This window comes from Nothobranchius furzeri, chromosome 14 (assembly GCF_043380555.1).
Source record: "Nothobranchius furzeri strain GRZ-AD chromosome 14, NfurGRZ-RIMD1, whole genome shotgun sequence".
Classification (NCBI taxonomy): domain Eukaryota; kingdom Metazoa; phylum Chordata; class Actinopteri; order Cyprinodontiformes; family Nothobranchiidae; genus Nothobranchius; species Nothobranchius furzeri.
Window position 1 is genome coordinate 56725039 of NC_091754.1, and position 25119 is coordinate 56750157.

Sequence of the window (25119 nt, forward strand, 5' to 3'; positions counted from 1 at the left end):
TGGCTGGAAGGAATGCCTCACGTTGTCTTGATTTTAAAAAAATTTATTTGCAAATTATGGTGGAAAATAGGTATTTGCTTAATAGGGATTTAAGAAAATATCAATGTGGCAACATATATTTTTTCAACGATATTGATATTCAAAAACCGTGTATCGAAAATACTGATATTGCAATATATCATGATATTTGTTCCTGCGATGTATCGATAGTCAAAAGCCTTGTATTTAATTCTTGGAAGAATTTCCATGCAAACGTGTGTTTTTTCTTTTCTTTTGGTGCAATTCAAATGCCGACCGCTAGTTGGCAGCAGTGTGCCGTGAGTTTTGTTTCCACCACTGAAATGTAAATCCCTCTTATGGTTCAGATACCTCATGTTGAACATGTTAAGTATCAGTTTGGACTGTTTACTGAATTTTCCTACAATAAATTCAGTCTAGAGCTGCACGATATTAGGAAAACCTGCGATTTTCGATAATGACTACTATTGCGATGACGATATTACTTGCGATAAAGAAAAACTTTACTCAGGAACAAAAATGATCAAAAACAAAGAAGAAAATAATCATAAAAATGAGAAAAGCTAAAGATGTGAGGAAAGGGAAAAAGAAAATGAACAAGAAAAGGTAATCAGTGGATTCCGGGAAAAGCAGAATCAGCAGAAAGAGCAGAACGAAGCTAACTCAGGTGTTTGCTAACCATCAAAATTAAGTGCCGTCTGCCTCGGGGGCGGGCATCTGACCTATGAGAACCCACCCAATTGGCTAAATGGTTGAAGAGCTCTGTTTGATTTGTTAAAAAAGGCAAAATGCTTCCATCTGATTGACAGAATGCATTATATGTAGCAAACATTTGTGCTGACCATTCATCGCGATTTTTGTTCTTTGCGATATGGATATTGTGCATGCTGATATCGCGATAACGATATATTTACGATATATTGTGCAGCCCAAATTCAGTCTAAAAAATTCGCTAATATCGTCTGACTGAATGTATCGCGTATCGTCTCCCCTGTATCGTGATATGTATCGTATCGCCATATTTTCACCAATACACATCCCTATTGGTTAGTAATTAAAGTCCATACTCTTTAGTAGCAATAGTCTTAACATAACTGTCACACTGTAGCTGGTATTTTGGCCCATTCCTCCTTGAGTGGCGATGTTTTGGAGCGGTCGCTGGGCAACACGAACTTTCAACTCCCTCCAGACTTTCTATGGGGCTGAAATGTGGAAACTGGCTGGGCCAGTCCAGGACCTTGAAATGCTTCTTACGAAGCTCTTCTTCGTTACCCGGGTGATGTGTTTGAGATAACCGTCATGCTGAAAGACCCAGCCACGTTTCATATTCAATGCCCTTGCTGACTGAAGGTTTTCACTTAAAATCTGACAATACATGGCCCCATTCATTCGTTCCTTTACAAGGATCAGCCATCTAGGTCCCTTTGCAGAAAAACAGCCCCAAAGCCTGATGTTTCCACCCCCGTGCTTTACAGTAGGTATGATGTTCTTTAGGTGCAACTCAGCATTCTTTCTCCTCCAAACATGACAAGTACAGTTTTTACCAAAAAGTTCTGTTCTGGTTTCATCTGAACATATGACATTCTCCTGATCCTCTTCTGGATCATCCAAATGCGCTCTAGCAAGCTGCACGTGTACTGGCCTAGGCAGGGGGACACGTCTGGCACTGCAGGATTTGAGTCCCTGGCAGGGTCGTGTAGTTCTGGGATTTTTGCTCACTGGTCTTGTGATCATGTTGACCCCACGGGGTGAGATCTTGCGTGTAGCCCCTGATCAATGGGGAGATCATAACGAGATCTTGTATCTCTTCCACTTTCTAATATTTGCTCCCACTGTTGATTTCTTCACACTAAGCTTCTTACCTACAGCAGATTCATTCATCCCAGCCTGGTGCAGGTCTAGTTTTGTTTCTGGTGTGTTTTGACAGCTCTTTGGTCTTGGCCATAGTGGAGTTTGGAGTTTGACTGAGGTTGTGGACAGGTGTCTTTTATACTGATAGGTGCCATTAAAGTGGAGGACAGAGGAGCCTCTTACTGAAGAAGATACAGGTCTGTATCGCTCGTTGTTATTGACCAAATACTTATTTTGCATCATAATTTGCGAATGAATTCCTTAAAAAAAATCAGACAATGTGGTTTTGTGGATTTTTTTGTCTCAGACTAGTTGAGGTATACCTATGATGACAGTTATAAGCCTCTCATCTTTTTAAGTGGGGTAACTTGCACAATTGGTGGCTGGCTGACTTTGTCCCACTCCATATCTGTACTTCCTGTTTTGTACTATAACTGCTACATGTAGCATCTGAGCTGTCGCCATAAATCCATCAAGTCGTCTCCTCCAGCAAGCAAGATTTTTTGATAATTGTATTTGATAATTTATTCATATTTGAATTGTAAAACATTGAAGTTATTTGTTTTTACTAAAATGTTGTACAATGAACCCAATCATGTGTATGTGTCCAGTGGTTACACTGACTGCCAGGAGAGGATCAGCAGCTCCAAATCCTGGGCCTCTCTGAAAAAAATGTTGATTTTGTGGCCATCTAGCAGCCGTTCAGATTCACTGCACATCAGTTAAAGCACTTCCCCTCAGATCGGTGGCTCCCAAATGTTTATTAGACGTTTTAAGGCTTAAGATGTCAGACAGTCCATCCAAATTCTGGGAAGTATCGCTTTAGAAATAAAGAACATATCAATAATTCAACTGGAGGTTATTTTTTTATGGCTTTTGCATTTCACTGAACCTTCTGGACTCAATAGTGAAAAAAACCTAAATTACTGTTTTAAAGCTTCATGAAAAATTCCCAATAGAAGAACAAACTAGAATTGTTTTTATGAAGTCTTGTTTAGAGCTGTGGAGGACGCGGTGACGCCAACAGGAAAAGGGTCCGTTTGCTTTCTGTGAGCAGAACTTCTGGTCTTCGCTCTGATCTGGGTCATCAGCACCTTGAGGTAAACTCAGTGCAACAAATTTGAAAAAAAGATCAAAAGATATTCTATGAAAGTGTTTAGATTTGATTTTCCAGCGGAGGATGTTCTGAACGTGGCTCATTTAAAACCAGCCCAAACGACCAAAGAGGCTTCATTTAATAAATATCAACACTTTCTACAAAGTGACGCGAGTGTGATTCTCTCTGGACGTAGAGCAGGGTTAAATAAAAAAGTGGAGACGTGTGGTCTCAGTAGAACCTTCAGAACCACTCAGCTTCACACAGTCAGAGGCTTTTTGTTCCAGAGCTCATAGATGAGTTCACTCCTCCTCGAGAGCGTTCGCCTGTCCCTGTAGTCTGGTGATGGCAGCGCTGTTGGTGGGTGCGTTGGTGAAAACGGTCCCCACGAACAGAGACGTTCCTCTGAGGACGTGACGGATGACGGTGCAGGAGCCCGACACCTCGATGTGAAAGCCCAGATGTGTGAGCGGCACGTCGGGTTGCAGCGTAGCAGGACTCAGCGGAGACGCGAAGAACTGTGGGAAACATTTAGATCTCAGGTCCACAGCACCAGGTTACTGCCAAAGCTTCCTGAGGGAACTCACCGCGGCTCCTGTTGCCGGGTCGATGAAGTCTGCCCAGTAGCCGGCCGTCCACAGAGCGAAACACATCTCCTTAGCGCCGCTCACAAACTACAGCAGGGTGAAACCAGTCAGAACCGGACCTCCTTAAATCTGATCTAAACAGTTAGAGGACTCACTTTGTGAAGCAGCAGGTCTTCGTCCTGGTTCTCTAACCGAGTGGACCTCTGCGTGACCGTCACCACTGTGATGGAGGCAGCCGGCGCCGAGGGGAACATCTGCTCCAGTTCTAACCAGAAAAGTCACGTTCAGGCCTGGACTCGTGCTCTGAGGAGGCATTCTGGGTAATTCTGTCTCACCTTTGCGGATCAGCTCTGGGCAGGAACTAATGGAACAGTCTGTGTCTGTGGGGTTAAAGTACTGCTCAGCTCTGTGGACTCTGGTGGACAAAGGACCCAGTTTCCCCTGTGAAGACAAACAACTGGTCTGAAAGATGGCTGACCCTAGCCCAGAGTCTCCTCAGAATAAACACGTAACAGTATTTTCTTAGATTTGATGAAAGTTAAGTGTGTCTACGACGAGTGTGCTACATTTCACAGCATCACATCTTTAGATCTAATCACAGAAATTCAAATTTTTAAACATTTTAATGCATTTAAACCATTTTTTTTAAACAGAGACCCTCTTTATTATTGGATGTTAAAAAAACCTACATTTATTTTGTTTCCTTAAATATAAAAAATAGAAAAACAATTACGCCAGAATAGGTTAATGATTTGAGTCAAAGGGATCGACTTCATCACGAGCAGTTAACCTCATGTTTTAGACGCCGCACTAAAGAGTTAACATTACAAACATAATAATGAGCAGTGTTGGGCAAGTTACTTCAAAACTGTAATGCATTATTTATTACTTGTTACCCTCATTTTAAAGTAATTCATTACAATATCACTGATTTTAAAATGTAAGGCATTACACTACTTTTGCATTACTTTAAGTTACTTTCACCAGAACAACTTCAACATGAATCTGGTAATGTGACGCTCAGTGAGCTCATGACATATATGTGGAAGGTGATGTGGTGTCTGAGCTAGGATTGTTGTTAAAAACAGTCAGATGTAATAACGGTGCTTTAAAATGATTGTTTATTAAATAAAAGCAACAACAATCTGTACTCTCAGCACGCTGCCATCTTAGATTAACTGAGCAGGGAGTGAGGTGGTGGGGGCTCCGAGCCTATATTTGCCTTGGTCCCCAAATGCCTCGATACGGCCCTGGATGTGGGACTGACTTCTGGGGTGATCTGATTCTATCACATGTATAAATATTAAATGCTTATATATTATTGCTTTTCACTGGTAAACATGTGTATTGGGGATAAATCTACCTACTTTTTTTCTTTTCAAGCACTTTGTTTTGTTTTCTTGATTTTATGTGAATAATTTCCGGCCCTTTCTCTCTCTAACCTTCCTGCTTGCTGCATGTTTTCTCCGTCTTCCAGAAAAACTGTTTCCTAGATTTCCTTCTTTCTAACTAATCAGCCAAAGGGATCTACCGAACACAAAAAATAAAAAGCTTAATATGCGCTGCGCTCCAGCAGCAATGAGTTGAAATCACCGGCGCACAGATTATGAACTCAGCTGAAAAGTACATGAAGTACCAGAGAATATGGGCTGATATAAACGATCGCAAACGAATGACTTTGTTTTGGTGGAGCGATTTTGTGAATATAACAGCGGCCGCGCGCAGGACGCAGCTGGAGTATTTGAGCCACTACCGCTGCGTCCTCTCTGGTCATAGAATGCCCGCAAAGCTGAGTCCATAAATGACGTCATATATGTGGATACTGGATCTTTTTTCAGGGTTTAAAAATGCATTGTAATTACAGCGTTACTGACAATTGTACCAAGTAAATATTACCATTTTCTTTCCCTGTAATGCCTTACATTACAGCAAAAAGCAATGCATTACAGTAATTAATTACTTTTGTACTGCGTTACTCCCAACACTGATAATGAGAAATCTATCATTTAGCTTATTGTAACGAATCCTGGCCAACTTTCATCTAATTAGCCGTACAAATGGCCGATATGTTGAAGATCTATAAATAAAAGTAACTTCCTGAACAGCCTAAGTACAGAGAAAGTTTCCATCTGACGAGGTTAATGAGCTAATGGCTAGTCCGAGTGCAGCAAAGACCAAAACATCATTTCATATTTCTGCGTAACTCCCAGAGTGATGTGGTGCCAAAGTTTAGAAAAGATCAGCACTTGGGTGCGTTCAGACTAGCCGTTAGCCCATCGACCCTGGTCTTTAGATGTTAAAATCATCTAAATGTTTATGATTAACCTTTCTGGAAGTTTTCATCAGTGACTCACCTCTGGAGTGAACTGTTAGCTAAATGTAGCCAAAACTAAAATGGCTACAACTATAAGCTTTTGATTACAGTCGGAGCTAATTATGAAGACCATGTCTGCTTTTCTTTATGTTTCACACGTTCCGATAGTCAGTGAGGTGAGTGATGACTGGAACACGTACATGGAACTCGTTGACGAACTGGGCCAGAACGAACTGTTGCCTCTCTGTGCTGCTCGGAGTCGACAGTACATCAGGTACCGTCTTGTGGACTGGAGCCTTCCTCTGGTTCCCCATGCCTTCAAGGTGGCAGTCAAACCCAACGTTACCCGGCAACTGAAAGCGCTGGTCTTGAGGCCCGAACGGTCCCATGCTTTCATCTGGCCACACGGTCCTCGGACCTGCAGTCCAATGAAAGATCTTTATGTCAAGTTCTTCTCCGTTTTCCATCTCCTACACGTCTCCCTGTTTGCACTCACCAGAGTCTGCGTGTGACACAGTGATGTAAGGCCCATCTGAGCTCGCAGCTGAAAATGTTCTGCATCTCGCAGCCCTGAGAGAAGCAAAGTTTTGACAACTAGCAGCTCGAGACAGGATCAGCCTGCTGCGACCACACATCACCTACAACAGAACAGAACTCTATTAATGATTTTGTTCAAATGGAATCAGTCTGAGAAACATAACACAGGATCACGATGGCTAACATTATTCTAAACCAACTTAAATTAAAACAAGATGCTGTTTGGATTATTCTCGCTTTTATAACAGACAAATGTGATAAATCACGTGATTTTGATCCTATCTGCACATCTGAGATCATCTCTAACTAAACACAAACTAGAATTATTCAAAAGTTTGTTTTCCTCTCAAGAGTGTTCATTACTTACACTGGACATTGTGGGTTGACCCCTTAAATTTATTATCCTGCAAACTGTCAGAAAAAATCGTGTTAATCAAGTTTGTACAAACAAACAAGCAGATGTTTAAGTAAGTCATGCTACTAGAGTGCTAACTAGAGCCAACTTTGGAATGATGCTGTGTCATCTATTTGTTAAATATGGGAAAAAATAACAGTTGTCGTTTATTTTACAACAGAAATATATTTACATTAATTATAATCCGTGTCAAAAATAAGCGACGAATTAAATAACAGAAGCTAATAAAGAACTAGCAACAAAAACGCTAGCTTTAGCAAACCGCTAGCCGGGGTCGGTCGTCTGATTCGTCCTTAAAATGTTCTTCTGTAGAATAAAACTGCTCATAAATGTATTTAAATCTTAAAAAGGAATCAGAGTCAGGAGAAACAAGACTGTCCGGCTATTTTATATGAAAAAGTCTGCTATAAACATTCTAACGGACAGCACAAGTACAAGTTGTTCCTACCTGCACGTAGCTCGTCTACTTTTGCATAACAGCAACGGAAAGCGCAGAGGGACAAATTAGTCCGGCTCGTTGGTTCAAGCGTTAAAAATTTTCTTTTTGTTTCTTTTTTTTTACAATAGAAATTGAAAATTAGAATCCAGTTAGTTTATATTCAAGCAGACTTTTTGCGTTTAATTAAATTTACAATTACGATTTTTATATTTTTGAACCATTTTTATTCATTCTGAATCAAACACATTAGAATCAACTATCACACCCAAGTTTTTTTCTATTTTTTCTTAGTTTTTCTACATACAGAAGTTATTGTTAAACACATTTTGATATTCTCAATTTACAAAAAAAAAAATAATAATAATTCTATTTTCTTTTCAATTGTTTCTGCCCAATTCGTCCGCTAGATGGCAGCAAATCATCACTTAACGGTACTTGGAAGTCAGGCACAGCAGCATTGTTTTGTATCTTGATTGTTCTCTGCCTTCTAATTTTTATTTCTATTTTTAATTAACTATTCGTTATATTTAACATATGTTGATCAGATTTATCCACCCCTGTCCATTCTAAAGCACACTGACTAACTATAAACAGCCAATATTATTTTTAGACACTGCTAGTACTAACTAACCTAGAAGTCTAGGACAGACATATGTATTCACATAAATAGGATGGCTTGGCAGGCTACCAATGTTCTGGTTACATAAATCTCTTAAAGATCTCAAAGTCGTCACATTGTCCAACCTTTAAAATATGTCCAAAATTTCCTTTTAGGCTTTTTTAAACTCGAGGTGCACCACAAAAATAAATAAATAAAAAAACAACCTTGATCAATAAAGTTCAAACACTAGAATAAATGAAGGCAATGTCCCGACAACAGCAGTGTCGTAGCTGTCAGAAGTGGTGAAGGACAAGGACAGCTACTTATTTGCTGGCGTAGACAAGTCCCTTTAGCTGACTTGGACATGCTGATTGACACTTCCTCTGAGCTGACGAGATATGCTGTTCGAGTTTACCCTGGGACCAGCATGCCCCAGTCACTGTGTGTGTGTGTGTGTGTGTGTGTGTGTGTGTGTGTGTGTGTGTGTGTGTGTGTGTGTGTTACAATAAAGCTTCAGGAACTGTGCAGAAGTTGGTTGTCAGGGAGTCTCCCAATGGATAATTTGTTAAAGCATCCACCCTGGATGGAGGCCCGGTGGGAAACACACACACACACACACACACACACACACACACACACACACACACACACACACACACACACACACACACACACACACACACACACACACACACACACGAGAGAGATAAATGTGTGCCAGCAGCCTTAAGGAGCTAGAAAATGAGATCGCCACCCGAGGCTTTCCACAGTGTTCTAATTTGGAGGTGAAGACTATTAGAGGAACAGCTGATTCAAGTCCAGGGAGGTCTGATTAAATGTCTATTGACCGTATGGGATGGTATTTGACCCCACAGTTATTAAATCTGAAACTGCAAATTTATTAAAGGGAGTGTTTTAAATAATTAGTGGATGGAAGCTGGAACAGCACTTCTTCAGGTGAAAATGTAGAGGGTAGTAATGCTTCTCACCCATCCCATTATGTTCCAGAGAGGTGTGATGTCATTAAAAAAAAGGGTTATAGATGCACCCCCCCCCCCCCCATCCCATGTGCTATTAAAGCAAAGTATTACATTGAGAGAGTGAGTTACACCAAGAGAGGGACACTTTTTGACACAACACCGGCCCTTTTCTGTTGGTTTTCATAGTGCTCTGTTTCTCCAGTCATGCACACGTATAAGTGGTGCCGCTGTCAGGAGCTCCCAATAAACAGAGTTCTGTTTGCCTGTAGCAGAGGACGTTTGACAGCTGTTCGCGTGGCTGGGACTGTTCAGTGAGCGTGTTACCGGAGTAACATGTTCCATTAACCTTGAAATCAAGTCAGGAGATCTTTACCAAAAGATTTGCAATACCTTACATTCCCACGTACATGCAAATCAAGTTCCCTTTTCTTTATCGCGCTTAATACAGACGCTGGGAATGTTGGGATTAGAACAGTATGATTTTACAGGAGGACTATATGTTCTAAACAGCCATTTGTATTGTGAAATTCTGAACCTTGTACCATTGGTAAAGGCCTTGCTCCAATCGTCTACTGAAAGATCGATTTGAAGGTAATTTTTCATGGAGTGAAATGAGAAAGAGAGTCGATTCGACTGTGGCACTGCTCAGGTGCTCTGATAGTCGCCTTCAGTGCTTCTGAATTGTTGGGTCTGGCGTATCGCATCTTCCTTTTCACAATACCCTATAGATTTAAGGGTTACGGTCAGGCGAGTTTGCTGGCCAATCAGGAACAGGGATACTGCGGTCCTCAAACCAGGTACTGGTAGCTTTGGCACTGTGTGCAGGAACCAAGTCCTGTTAGAAAGTGAATTCTGCATCTTCATAAAGTTGATCAGCAGCAGAAAGCATGAAGTGCTCCAAAACTTCCTGCTAGACGGCTGTGTTGACCTTGGGCCTCAGAAAACACCAACACCAGCAGATCACATGGCACCTAAAACCACCAATGAAACTTTACACTGGACCTCAAGTAATGTTTCTGTTTATTTATGTGGCAGACGCTTTTATCCAAAGCGACGTGCAATTGTGAATCTATAGGGCATGTTGTGATCTGTGGGGGAAACCGGAGTACCCAGAGGAAACCCACGCATGCATGGGTAGAACACGCAACCCCACGCAGAAAGGCCGCAGCCGAGTTTCGAACCTGCAACCTTCTTGCTGCGAGGCAACTGTGCTACCCACCATGCAGTCAATGTGAATTCAGTGCCTCTCCTCTCTTTCTCCAGACTCTGGGACCTTCATTTCCAAAGGCACTCAGCAGCAGTCCAGTCCCTTTTGACTTTAGTCCAGCCGAGATGCTTCTGATGCTGTCTCTTGTCCAAGAGTGGCCCGACACAAAGAATGCGACAGCTGAAACCAGGTCTTGAGTGGTGGCTCTTGAAGCACTGACTCTAGCTGCAGTCCACTCTTTGTGAATCTCCCCCACATTTATGAATGGGTTTGTTTCACGATCCCCTCCAGCGTGAGGTTATCCTTACTGCTTGAACACTTTTTTCTACCATATCTTGTTCTTCTCTTTACCTCTCTATTAATGTGCTTGGACACAGAGCTCTTTGAACAGCCAGCCTCTTTAGCCATGACCTTTGAGTCTTGCCCTCTTTGTGAAAGGTGTCGATGGTCATCTTTTGGACTACTGTCAAGTCAGCAGTCTTCCCCGTGGTTGTGTTGCCTACAAAACTAGATAGAGACTACTTAAAGGATTTTGCAGATGCTTTGAGTTCATTGGCTGATTAGTGTGGCACCAGGGGTGTTCAGTGTTTAACCTTTTGTAATGAGTTTAATTTACGTGTTATTTAATAAGCCATAAGACAAAAGATTCCATAGTAAATATGAAATCAACCTTATGGATCTGTGGGTACTGTTTAACCAGAAGATTGGAACTTTTTATTGCAGGGATTAGATAACAGCTTCGTATTAACTCAGAGACAACAGAAGAGAGAGTGTCAAGTTTAAGGTTTAAAGATTTATTAAAACAAATTAAAACTAGACTGACTTTAACACTAAATGGATGGTGTAACTAAGGTGAATGAGACGGAGAATGGTGTAGTGTGGAATGTTGTTCAGATCCAGCAAATCCGAAGAAGCGATTAGTTCTGATGGCAAATGAAGGTGATGTATTCGCGCTAAGCTTTGGTTTGGAGATTCATAAACACATTCGACGCCATTTGTCGGTCTACGTACCCTTAGCGGAAGTCCCCGTTAGATCAGGGGGTGTAAAGGTCCAGCTTGACCTTTATGGAGCCAAAGCCTGTAGAAACAGCCGCGGCCGCCGACCGCCAGTCTGTGAGATACTCCCGGGTCACGACAGTTTTGTTGGCATCTAGCGAGACCCAAACCTGGGTCGTGACGGTTCAGCTTTTATTTTGAAAGGTGGAACAGCAACAGATTTTATCCAGCTTGTCGTTGGTTCTTTCGGCTGAAGAGGAAAGTTACGGATTGGCCACTCCGACAACCTCTCTAGAACGCTTTGAACTGGCGTTAAAGATGGCGTGGGCATAGTTTTATACTTCGGATGTTTTGGTTTATGGTCGAATGAAAAGATGACAGATTTACCAAACACCACCAAAACCACGCCTCCGTCAGATCTGGCAGATTCTGATTGGATCAGTGAAAGCAATGTGTTGTCTCTTAATGCTATGTGTGATCAGTCCTAGTGGAAACATTTAAAGTCATATTACTTATTATATTCTATAGGATTATAATAAAGTAATTATTATTTTGATTTCACAGATTGGTCACATCTTATTTATTGACTAACACTTTGTTTGATTAGCTATTAAAATAGAGTTCTTTGATTTATTAAAAGGAGAGAGTCCTTTCTTCATTCTTCTCTTGAGCTGGAAAGGAAGCAGTTTATAAGCAAATGCATGAGACCTTGAGGCAGTCTCATGCAGACTAGTTCTGTGTCAGAGGAGAGGGGGGGGAAATGACTTTTGGTGGAAAACAGTCATTTCATTCTGTTACACTTTTTACAATATTTCAATAGTATGAGATCTTGAATTAGGGATTTTTTGTGGTTGTCAGTTATAATCATCAAAATTAAAGAAAAAAACATTTGAAATATATCACTAATGAATGAATCGAATATACAAGTTTCACTTTTTACTTGAAAGTAACTGAAATAAATCAACTTTGTCATGATATTCTAATTTTATGACTGGCACCTTTAAGTGCTAAATCAGCAGTTCTGACAGCTGTCAAACATTTTAAAATCGATGTAGAATCACAACGTCTCCAAAACAGGCAAAATCAATCAGTCAATCAATCAATCAATTAATCAATCAGTCAATCAATCAATCAATCAATCAATCAATCAATCAATCAATCAATCAATCAATCAATCAATCAATCAATCAATCAATCAATCAGTCAATCAATCAATCAATCAATCAATCAATCAATCAATCAATCAATCCTTTATTAATTAGAGAAAAGCTCCAAACCCTAGCATTGTATTGTATTATTTGACATCAAACTGTATTTACTAGTGCTATATACTGTTTTACTTCTGCTAAATTATTTCTATCAAAGTAAAACAAATAGGCTGGTGGTGTTTTAGGGTGTAACTCATTAATTATATCTCCTCCTACAATCGTGGTTTATACTAACATGAAGCAGCTTTCCCTGGACAGCAGCGTTCAGCTTTGTGGGGGATTTCTAAGTGCAGCAAAGCCTTGAGACCTTCACACAAAGCAGTGAGTCAGTGGAGGTCTTTTTATGGCAGCGCTGTCAGGCCGCGCAGGATCTTGGCTGGAATCAGCAATTTTCAACTTGCCATTTCAACTTCTGTCAAAAACACCGCACTCAACATCTCAGACGTAGCGAACCACAAGCCCGCGTCAGCACACTAATAACTGCACTCACTTCTTAACCAGTGACAGTGTGAAGGCCGTTAAGGCTTCAAATCCCATCCTCTCGACAGACGTGGAGTCACGCACTACTACCTCTTTAGTTATTTAACAGTTTGACGTATTTAATTCGCAGCAATGACCTTCAGAAGCATGGCTACTATTAGCATCCAGTCAAACAAAGGTACTTATAAAATAAAACGTGATCTTTAAGGTTGGCTGACAGAATAATCACAGCCAACCAAACAGATAACCTTCACGATAATGTGCTTTCATCCAAGCAGGAGTGCAATTACCAATTTTATTTTCTCATCTGCCTAGGTCTCCAGGCCTCCGTCTTTTTCCTGTGGACTGATGAGATTTTTCTGTCAAGGACATTTAAACGACAGTATGTGTCTCTGTGGTCACCGCAGCTGCTGTAAGCGCTCCAACTCTTTTCAGCTCCTCAGGGTAGATCTTTGAAATGACAGGAATTTGTCAGTTCTTACCCGAGTTAACCGACTCCTCTGATGGGATTACTCTACCACACATTGGACCGTTGCCTTGCTTCTGATGAATTCTCCGACTGACCTCTCTTTGTGAACATGGTCGCAGTGGGCAAGTGATTGAAAGTGCATGAACATTCATAAATATGGGAAGGCTGTTTAGTTCCTGCCAGGCTTGGATTTGAAGGAAATTTGGTGTCTGCTTTTTCAAATGAGCAGCAGGTGGACATGAAGTCAGCCTCCAGGTGAAAGGTAAACAAACCATTAAACCAAAAGTTTCACCGTCAGAACTGGAGAAACAGTCATTACTGCTAAGAAACCTGATCAGCCGGTCCTTATATTGCTTGATTCCACCATCACTTCCACCATAACCCAGAACCATCGTTTACTGGTCCAGATCCATAAACTCGCATCACATCTCGTCAGGGGTGGACTGGCCAGTCTGGCATTCTGGCACTGTCCCGGTGGGCCGCTTAGCCAAGTGGGCTGCTTGCCCAGCTTGGGCCGACACTACTCCACAGCTGGTGATCTGCAGAACATTAGCTACATGGTAACCCGAAGCTAACAGAGTTTTTCCAGGTGTTTTTACCAAGAAAAACGCAGTAGAGCGTAGGAGGTGTTTCACCGTGTTAGCATGTAGCTAATGTCCCGCTGATCTCCGCCCGTGGAGAATGAGCTGATCTGGAAGGCCAGGGCTCCCGGTCGCAGCGGTCTGGCGCTGTGTAATTTAACAGTCCCAGTCCATATTAGATCTCACATTCAGCCTGTAGATGAGTCCGCGGGCGGCAACACCCCCCATCCCCACCGCTCTCCCAACAGGTAGGGCCGACTGAGGGCTGACTATTTGTTAAAATGCCAGGGCCAAATTTTGGTCCCAGTCCACCCCTGGATCTCGTTCAATCTGGGCTGTCCCCCCCCTGGGCTGTCCCCCCCCCCCCCAGTACACACTGGAGCTGATGGCTTGAAGAAGCCAACAGAACCACATTATCTGTAAGAAGCAGAACCAAGAGCGTTCCAAACTCTTCCATGGTATCTATATGACCATCATGTCTCAGACTCGTGGTTAAACCGTTTTGGAAAACAATACAAAGAAACACGCTTGTTTAAAAAGCAGTGCTTTGCTACGTCTATCTCAAACATCGTAGCAGATTTGGTTTCTCCTCTTGAGCTGAACCTGGTGGTAACGACAGTCTCAGAGTCTCAGAAACGACCATCACCGCCGGTGCTCGCACCTGATGCTCATTTGTTGATGTCTTTTCCAAAACGCTCCAAGCGCTGTCAGTGCTGCCGAGCCATGCAATTAGGTCTTCCCCCAGCCGCCAGCCTCGGGGCTGCAGTCACTAATGAGGCAGCGGTTGATGCGTGTGTGTGTGTCTGTGTGTGTGTGTGTGTGTGTGTGTGTGTGTGTGTGCGTTAAAATCTATACGGAGTTGCCCCAGGAATGTGTCTGCAGCAGCAACTGATGCTCAGCTTGTGCTAGGTGGTAATTCAAGTATCTGGTCTCCGTTTATTCAGTAGCACCAATGTTAAAGATGGAAAAACAGCTTCTTTATGCGCTAAAAGGTGAATTAAAATTCAAAGGAGCTATAATTATGAGGACGATGATTACATATTCAGCGGACAAGAACGTCCCTACCTTCTCACGAGTGCAAGTACACTACCAGGCTTACAATGAGCTCTAAAAGCCTTCTGATTGGAAACAATTTCCCAACGCCGTTACTCCAGGGATTGCAGCTATAAATAAAAATATGATTATGCAGCCACTTCTCTTCCTAATATGAACTTTCTTCCAGAGTGAAGCAATGCCTTTATCTAATCCAACTACCTTTCCACCGGCTCCTTTTGTGAAGGCCTCAGAAGACAGCTGGAACTTTAGATTAAACGTTCAAAGATCCTGTAGACAAAATGAAATATGCAGCAGATGAAGAGAAAAGTCTCCCACCTCGACCCATGAGAAACAGTTCAGTTTTAAGTTGGTCTTCTTTGCAGCCCATGAGAGCTGTTTGGACCTGGTTTATGGAAAATTTTAAAGACCAAGTTCACTTGTTTGTTCAAAGCATTTGCAGTGGTCTTTTGTATGAATGAATGCCTTGTGAGTCAGTCTCTGAGGGAATAAATGCTCAGGAAGTAGAAGTTAGCTGCAGGAGAGGAGAGCAGAAGACAGCAGGATTTGGAGTCTTATTTCCTGATATTCGAACATCTCGTCTCTGATTGGCTAACAGCAACACAACTCTACTACTGACTCTGTTTGCTCTGCCACGTTGATGTTTTATCTCCACAAGTAACACCAGCCTGGAGGAGTTCTGCCGTGTTGTGGCGTTGCTAATGCTAACTGTTAGCATCTACTAGCCGAGACGTGCTCCGCTCTCCCCTGGAGGCTAAATCAACAACAACATTCCCCTGTCTCAATCCAAGAATGCTAATTTTAAGTGTTTCTGACCCGAACACTTCACAGACCAGGAAATAGGGGAAGAACACTATTTTCACATATAGCCTGCATGTGAAACTCACGTGGTGACTGACCGTATTTAAAAAATAACAAGCAAAATGGTTTCTCAGTGAACTTGTTCTTTAAATTAATTCATAAACATGTTGGATTTAATGGTCATCAGGCCAATGGCTACTGGCTGTGCCCAAATTCAAAACCACAGACAACCAGGCTTTTCAGGTGAAGCGGATCAAAGGTCAAGTTTTCATAAACATGAACAGAAAAGAACTTTTAATTTGCAGCCACAAACTGCGTCACACATCCAGGGACGCATTACAGCTGTCTGGTCTCCTGGCTGGCTCGCCATAATGTAGTGTTAAGGATTGGCTACATCCAACGATCAATCAGACTGATATTTCATATTTATATGGAACTATCACATCTTGTTGATCATTGAATACGCATGTAGCCAATCCTTAACACTACACAGGCAGTTTGCTCTGCTCTGCGGACGACTTTACCCAGGATTTTGTACTTGTTAACCTCTGTGGAAGTCTGTAAGAAACAACTGAAAACACTTCACATAGTAAACATTCCATACAGGTCAGTTTATTAAGCCAATCAGTAAAACGTTTCATATATAAAGCTTGGTTTATGCTTGACGCATTTACTTTCCGCTTGGTGATGCGGCTCGCAGACGGAACGCGCTTCACAACTTGCAGCGTTTATGGTTCATGCGGCTCGTCTCTGCGGTGAGCCAATATTCTCCCAAACTGTAGGGGGCAGCATGGAGCTCTACGGCATGCTTCCAACACTACACCATAGTAGAAGTAAAAATTACTGTTGTTTACAACATGGCATTCCAGCACTTTTTAACAGCGTCCTCGTCTTTTCCGACAGTGCGAGCTATTTCTCTCCAAGAATTATTAACAACATGTTGATCACGGTGATCTCTGAGAGCCGAATCATACAAATGTCTGTATTTACGAACCTCTGCCATACTAGTTCTCGCCAGTCCGCCATGTTTTTCCGCGTCCGACCGTCCGCGTCGCGTGGTTAGAAAATTTCCTAGGTGCGCTGTGCTGAAAGTTTGGGCCGTGCGGAGGCACGGTGGAGGGGGGTGGTTGTTAAAATGACGCAATTTAGCTGCGTGGAGCCGTGCGGACCTCGCGGACGCGTCAAGCATAAACCAACCGAACGGAACCCAGCAGATTGCATCGAGTCACTGACTACTGTCAGAGTCTTTACAGCAATCCTCATACTAAGCAAACATTTAGCGACAGTGGAGAGGAAAACTCCTTTTTAACAGGAAGAAACCTCCAGAGGACACCCCCCAGTAGTCAGTTTGTCAGAGCGAGCACACTCTTAAAAGAAACTCCGGCTATGAGAACGTGTATGCCCTAATAAGCCACAAGTTTTCTGTTGTACCAAACTATGTTGTTAGAAACACACAAAACTTTGCTGTTTATTTATAAATCTATAATATTTAGTACATTTTTTGACATACGTTGGACGCCATGTTTTCCGCACGCAATGCACTCTGGGGGTGATGACGTATATTGGTTGCTCTTGGAATAACAGCTATTGACGCTAGTGTTTGTTTACGCGCTCACCGTATTAATAATTAAATAAAATGCAGCATTGTGCTGCTTTTGGATTTAATTTCCAGTCAAAGGGCAACAAGGGGAGTGATGTGAGTTTACACAGCTTTCCCACTGGCAAGGAGAGGAGAAAGCAGTGGGAAGATGCCTGTGGACAGACACAACTTCCCAAAGATCCGTGGCTGTGTTCCCAACATTTTTCTCCTGATGCGTTTGAGGCTTGTAGTCGACCACAACTACTTAAAGAGCTCACCAGAGCAGCTGGGTATAAGAGAAGGCGGAAACTAAATGCTTCACCGACCATTTTCCCACACAAGGAGCCTAAACGCCCTCGGAGAGACAAGAGACGCTGGACGCTCTCCTGAGCCGACAACCCGCTCCTGCAGCTGCCGCTTCTGTCATGTTGGGCGAACCATCGGACACGCCACTAGTCACGGACGAAGCTGAACATTCACTTCTATTGTCAGTAAAACAAGCAGTAAGTGTAGCAATACAGTGTTCAACAAATATATAATATCTGCAAAAATGATTAAAGTCGTTTCCCTGAATATCCTAATCATTTATGAAGCACACGACATCTCTGGATGCAAATATTCTCCTAAATCACTCATAAATAAATAAGTTTGATCACACGATAGCTTACTGTTAACTTCTGCTGACAAAAATGTGAGCACTATCCCTCTTGGTTACCATGGATACACATTTGCCGCATACGCACCACAGGTTTTGTCCTGCTCTCGCTTCATCCCGCCCTTCTTGCTCTTCATGTTGATGCTCGTTTTGTGAAACATGGTCAGTGATGTCATCATTAATGCTTCGCTCTGGTTCAAATGGAAAAGGCTGAACAGATGACAAGTTGATGTCGCTGAACAGTCACTACAGGGTCCCAAAGCCGGTGTCGGTACAGGATCTGCTCGGGTGCAGGATCGGCTCGAGGTCCTTCGACTGCTGACGTCAAGTAGTTGATTGGCTGAACATGAACCTTACGGAAATTATGTAATCACGTTACGTTGTTATCACGTTACGTTGGTCCAGGCAAATGTTTCTGTTGGAAAGATGGACAACTTTTACAAAGAAATCCATCATTACCTCTTTGAAAATACACTTTTAGCATAGAGTTGCATGTATATTAGGGCTGAACGATTAACTGCATGTGCAATTAAATTGCGATGTGACAAAAGGAGATTTTCTAATCGCAAAGGCTGCAATTTGGCAGGGAGTGGTTAGCGCAATGCTAATATACATGGAAAAAGTTTAGTTTTATTTGTCATATGCAAGTTAGCACAGGGTCAACATTGCAATGAAATGTGTTTGACGAGCAGCGGTCTCTCAGCAGCATAATACAATAGAAAAAAAGAACAAGGTATAATACAGTAAAAGCAAAATATTAGAGAGTCATGCTAAAAGTAAAAGCTTACTAAATAAGTAAGTAAGTATAGATGACTAAATATAAATATATCTTAAAAAAGTGAGTAGTAACATTAAAATGAAGTACCAGTGCAGATTAAATTTTACTTGTGGAGCTGCAGGGTAACACCTGTATCCTATGTTGTGTGTGTTTAAGTGTGTGTTTAAGTGTAATGGTTGAGGTGTCGTATAGCTTGGTGGTAGAAACTGTTTTTAAGTCTCGTAGTCCGAGCAGGCAGACTCCTGTAACGCCTGCCAGATGGTAATGAGGAGAACAGCTGATGCGCTGGGTGGCTGTGGTCCTTGATGATGCTGTGTGCTTTCCGGAGGCATCGCTGGAGATAAATGTCCTGAATGGCAGGAAGCCTTGTGCCAGTGATGTGCTCTGCTGCTTTCACCACCCTCTGTAGTGATTTACGGCTGCTGGCAGAGCAGCTTCCATACCAAACTGTGATGCAGCTCGACAGCAAGCTCTCAATAGCACACCTGTAGAACTTTGAGATGATACTCGTGTTCATGCCAAACTTCCTTAGCCTCCTGAGGAAGTAAAGCCGCTGGCGAGCTTTCTTGATAACAGCGTCTGTGTGGAGGGTCCAGGAGAAGTCCTCAGTGATGTTGACTCCAAGGAACTTGAAGCTGCTGACACTTTCGACCATGACACCGTTGATGAGGATGGGTTGGTGTTCCCTGACTGGTCGTTTCCGGTAGTCCACTATCATTTCTTTGGTTTTGCTGATGTTGAGAGACAGGTTATTATCCAGGCACCGCTCGTGCAATGCCGTCACCTCCTCTCTATAGGCCGTCTCATCATTCCCTGTGATGAGGCCTATGATGGTCGTATCATCCGCAAACTTGATGACGATGTTGGACTCATGTTTTGCAACACAGTCGTGTGTGAACAGGGAATATAGGAGGGGGCTAAGCACACAACCCTGGGGCGTACCTGTGTTTAGGATGAGTGATGAGGAAGTGTGTTTACCCACTCTCACCACCTGGGGCAAACCCATAGGAATGCTAATGCTAATATCACCGATTACATTATTACAAATTATGAATTAGAAACGTGCCAAATGATTACATTTGGAGTTTAATAGAAAGTAAAACTACCATCAATCAAATAAGTACAGACAGGTATTTTAGTAAAGCCAGAAAACTTTTAACTCCAGAGTTTTGGCTAGCAGCTATGAGCGTAACTGAACTACGCATGGACAAGACGTCAAAAACTCTAAACACAAAATACTTCAATAAACGGGACACACTTCTTTCCTGCAAATACAATTTCACAGGTGTTGCTAATACCTATGATCCTTCCAGGGATGTGCTCAAAGAGGAGTTCAACATTATGAATACAATATAGTGTTTTATTTTACAAATACCATTATAAACACAAACTTACGTAGTTAGAAACATAATTTTAATAGCGAAACTGCTAAATTCTTTCCAACAGCATAGATGTGTAGTGTATTTTGTCCGAGTGGGTTTGCCGTACTTTGAAGTCATCTGCAGTCAAAGGACCCCGAGCCGATCTTGCACCCGAGCAGATCCTGTACCGACACCGGCCGGTGTAACCGAGGTCCAAACATGTGACCAACGGCGACCTACGAGTTAAACTATTTTTTACAAATTTTATCAAACTGAAGACATTAAGAAGGTTTTTCACACCACTTGAATATAACTGATACTAACATTTATCTTTTAAGAACCACTAAGTGTTGTAACCTGGGTTCCTTTTAAGGAATAACACTACAAGTTTGTCCTTCTAGAATGAGACCACTGACATAAATGACACAAAATCTGATTTTTAATCACCTAAAAAAAACAAAAATCCCATTTTTAAGTACAAAACTAAAGGCAGGGGTGTCATAGGCCTGCATAAGTGTTCGTTATGCAAAAATCAGTCAAAAACAAGTTCATTTAATTCAGTAATGAGCTGAATATTGATAGTGTTGGTAGCTCCGGTAGATGAAAACTATGAAGGTCAGCCAGACAAATAGGAAGGATCATTTATTAAAGTAGCTAGTTTTACTTTTCGAAGCAGCAGTACTCAAATACATCTCTGTGTGCCCTCCCCGATCTTTAGTTTTCAGGCGTCAGTCTAACATTTCTGCCTTCCTATCAGCTGACATTTAACTCTACTTTTGCCAAACCTGAACAAAAATCATATTCATGTCACTATTATTCCTGATCTCTCTTAGATTCACATTGCATCTGAGGAAGCATGTGTCTGTGTGAGTCAGCGTTCATCGTTTTTCAGGGACCAGAGGCAAGCAGTGGTGACATTTGTGAAGGCATGTTAAACCTTGCCTCTGTCTCTTTAGATTTTAGCAGCAGCATCTGCGATTCAGACATGGAAGAGCGTAAAAACCCAACTTTTGTCATTTTTGAAGGAAAGAAGCAACAAGAGAGGACCCTGAGTACTAGCTTGTGATGGGGCCTAATCAATACTAATGAAGTGATTATCCTCGGTTTGACAGTTCAAGCATTTCTAAACGTAACATCACCTGCAAAAGTATATTTTTAACCCTATAACTCCAAATGTGACATTTAGACGTATTTTTTATCATTCTAAAAGCCTCACCTCTTTAAGTAGATTAGTGCATGTGTCATAAAGCCCATTATGTCTTGTTCATTTCCTGTTAATTAATGTTAGCTCCTTTTGTTCAATCATGAAAAAAGATAAGATATTTTCATCTCGACATGTTGTGATTGTCAAAGCTTACAGTGGTGTGAAAAACTCTTTGCCCCCTTCCTGATTTCTTATTCTTTTGCATGTTTGTCACACAAAATGTTTCTGATCATCAAACACATTTAACCATTAGTCAAAGATAACACAAGTAAACACAAAATGCAGTTTTGAAATTATGGCTTTTATTATTTAGGGAGCGAACAAAATCCAAACCTACATTGCCCTGTGTGAAAAAGTAATTGCCCCCCTTGTTGAAAAATAACCCAACTGTGGTGTTTCACACCTGAGTTCAATTTCTGTAGCCACCCCCAAGCCTGATTACTGCCACACCTGTTTCAGTCAAGAAATCACTTAAATATGAGCTGACTGACAAAGAGAAGTAGACCAAAAGCACCTCAGAAGCTAGACATCATGCCAAGGTCCAAAGAAATTCAAGAACAAATGAGAACAGAAGTAATTGAGATCTATCAGTCAGGTAAAGGTAATAAAGCCATTTCTAAAGCTTTGGGACTCCAGCGAACCACAGTGAGAGCCATTATCCACAAATGGCAACAACATGGAACAGTGGTGAACCTTCCCAGGAGTGGGCGGCCGACCAAAATTACCCCAAGAGCGCAGAGACAACTCATCCGAGAGTTCCCAAAAGACCCCAGGACAACTTCTAAAGAACTGCAGGCCTCACTTGCCTCAAGGTCAGTGTTCACGACTCCACCATAAGAAAGAGACTGGGCAAAAATGGCCTGCATGGCAGATTTCCAAGACGCAAACCACTGTTAAGCAAAAAGAACATTAGGGCTCGTCTCAATTTTGCTAAGAAACATCTCAATGATTTCCAAGACTTTTGGGAAAATACCTTGTGGACTGATGAGACAAAAGTTGAACTTTTTGGAAGGTAAATGTCCCGTTACATCTGGCGTAGAAGTAACAGCATTTCAGACAAAGAACATCATACCAACAGTAAAATATGGTGGTGGTAGTGTGATGGTCTGGGGTTGTTTTGCTGCTTCAGGAACTGGAAGGCTTGCTGTGATAAATGGAAACATGAATTCTACTGTCTACCAAAACATCCTGAAGGAGAATGTCCGGCCATCTGTTCGTCAACTAAAGCTGAAGCGATCTTGGGTGCTGCTGCAGGACAATGACCCAAAACACACCAGCAAATCCACCTCTGAATGGCTGAAGAACAACAAAATGAAGACTTTGGAGTGGCCAAGTCAAAGTCCTGACCTGAATCCTATTGAGATGCTATGGCATGACCTTAAAAAGGCGGTTCATGCTAGAAAACCCTCAAATAAAGCAGAATTACAACAATTCTGCAAAGATGAGTGGGCCAAAAGTCCTCCAGAGCGCTGTGAAAGACTCGTAGCAAGTTATCGCAAATGCTTGATTGCAGTTATTGCTGCTACGGGAGGCCCAACCAGTTATTAGGTTCAGGGGGGCAATTACTTTTTCACACAGGGCAATGCAGGTTTGGATTTTGTTCTCTCCCTAAATAGTAAAAATCATCATTTCAAAACTGTATTTTATTTTTACTTGTGGGGCGATGGTGGCACAGGAGTTAAGTGCTCGCCCCGTAATCGGAAGGTTGCAGGTTCGAGCCCCGCTCAGTCTGTCACTGTCGTTGTGTCCTTGGGCAAGACACTTAACCCACGTTGCCTGCTGGTGGTGGTCGGAGGGACTGGTGGCGCCAGTGCTCGGCAGCCTCGCCTCTGTCAGTGCGCCCCAGGGCAGCTGTGGCTACATCGTAGCTCATCCCCACCAGTGTGTGAATGTGTGTGTGAATGGGTGAATGACTGATTGTGTTGTAAAGCGCCTTGGGGGGGTTTCAAGAACTCTGGAAGGCGCTATATCAAATACAGGCCATTTACCATTCGTGTTATCTTTGACTAATGGTTAAATGTGTTTGATGATCAGAAACATTTTGTGTGACAAACATGCAAAAGAATAAGAAATCAGAAAGGGGGCAAATAGTTTTTCACACCGCTGTATATAGCAAATTTGGAAAACATTTTTTTTCATACCTCCAGTATAGCTACACATAGACGTAGAAGAAGAATAAATTATTTTTTATATAGTGCCCCTGAAGATAAAAATCACAAGGGGTTACACAAGAACAAAATATATTATGAAGATTCCAAAAACAAACAAAAAAAATGAAGTGGTTCTCTTGTATTTGTCTGAAAAACTTCGCCAAAAACACAACTCGGACTAGTATAGCTGAAATGCCACACTTCCATACTTCCCTGGGTCCTCCACTCATTACGCACTGGCGTATTTAGCAGCAGAACACCCCTGGTGTGAGAGGTTCGTGGCTCAATAATATCAGAGGAGAAACAGCCAGCTGCTACCACTTCTAATTTAGGACAAATTTCCAAGTACCAAAAAGAAAAACATCATTTGAAGTCACGGACAGCAAAAGCTGTTTGCACCAGTGGTTAGTGATGTGACGTTCATGAACGAATCAAAATCTTTTGAACGGGTTTTCAAAGTGAACGATGAGAGCCAAGTCCCTGTAGAGAGCCATTCATCTTGTTATCCGGTAGCAAACCTCTCCGGAAGTCTGTAAAACGCACTCGCTCTTAATACTCCCCTCTTGGCTTCACTTCGTTCAAAGAAGCCAGTCTTTTGAACGGCTCTTTGAGGTAAACGACCGACTAATGAACGGCTCCCATGAAAGAGCCATAAATCTCGACCAGTGGTGGCTAGTGAAACCATCTTAGGGTAGAATGTATTTTTTGCAAGTCCATTTTCAGTTGCGCTCCTACCACATATCACCACTAGGGTACGCCAAAGTACTATTGTTATTCATCACTCAGTTTTTTTTTAAAGATTAAACTAAAGCAAAAATACAATGTTGTTTTTAGTTAGAGTTTAAACCTGTAATACCTGTCTGAATCCAGGCTGATCAAAGAGGAGGCAGGAGAAACCAAAAAAAGCACCGGTGTTAGCACAGCCAGCTAACCAGGTAATTCCTGTGTGGAAAAAAAAAACTGGACTGCGGATAGCTCCCGGTTGAACTGGGTCTCTGGTCTTCTGCACATGCTTCAGACGCAAACATCTGCACCAGAAGGCTCTTCTATGTTTGTATTGGAGGGGGGTGGGTCATGTTATAGTGTGGGTTTATGGTAAAGATTTTTGCACCCCAAAGAAAGTAAATCACACGACGGCGTTTAGTGCTTTCTCATTTCCTCTGGCAATGCGGGTTTCCAGTGCCGGTGGATGTGGAACCAGTGAAGATACCCGAGAGGAGGGTTGAGTGTTCCGTGACTGTGTTTGCATTCAAAATGTAGCTTGTTTGCGGATTTGCCATAACAGCTTTAATTTCAGTCTGCTGTATTAAATATGATTGTACATACTGTACATTTGGTAGATATCCAACTGGAACCCATTAGATGAAAGTGGCACAGACACCCATCCGCCTAATGGCTGTTTCAGTACAGGTTTTAAGTCACGCCCACTCAATGGAATCACAGGGGACAATTTTATGATTAAAAGATATCAATACACTGGATTTCTATACGGTGGGATGTGAAAGTTTGGGCGGCCTTGATAAACTTCATGATTTTTCTGTATAAATTGTTGGTTGTCGATAACATTTTCAGTTAATTATTAAGTGTGCAACAATTGATTAAACAAAATTAGGCAGGTGCATAAATTTGGGCACTGTTGTCATTTTATTGATTCCAAAACCTTTAGAATTAAATGTTGCAACTCAAAATTGGTTTGGCAAGCTCTGTCACCCTTGACCTCCATGCACAGGTACATTTTAGTAACGAGAAAACGTGTTTA

The 25119-nt window shown here is 42.1% G+C and overlaps 1 protein-coding gene across 2 annotated transcripts; it reads right to left on the reverse strand.

Annotated features, from left to right (window-relative positions):
* Window positions 1-2611: 2611 nt before the first annotated feature.
* On the reverse strand, window positions 2612-7313 carry mmadhca (metabolism of cobalamin associated Da). 2 transcript variants are annotated; one of them, XM_015952451.3, is made up of 8 exons: window positions 7267-7313; window positions 6771-6814; window positions 6363-6504; window positions 6067-6284; window positions 3888-3993; window positions 3708-3817; window positions 3553-3639; window positions 2612-3483 (listed from the first exon to the last, which is right to left on the reverse strand). In XM_015952451.3, the coding sequence occupies exons 2-8, from the start codon at window positions 6777-6779 to the stop codon at window positions 3268-3270; spliced, it is 888 nt and encodes a 295-aa protein (XP_015807937.1). In that variant the 5' UTR covers window positions 6780-6814; window positions 7267-7313; the 3' UTR covers window positions 2612-3267. The 2 variants fall into 2 exon arrangements, with proteins under 2 accessions (XP_015807937.1, XP_054599168.1); XM_054743193.2 differs by lacking the exon at window positions 7267-7313 and adding an exon at window positions 6991-7012.
* Window positions 7314-25119: the final 17806 nt, after the last annotated feature.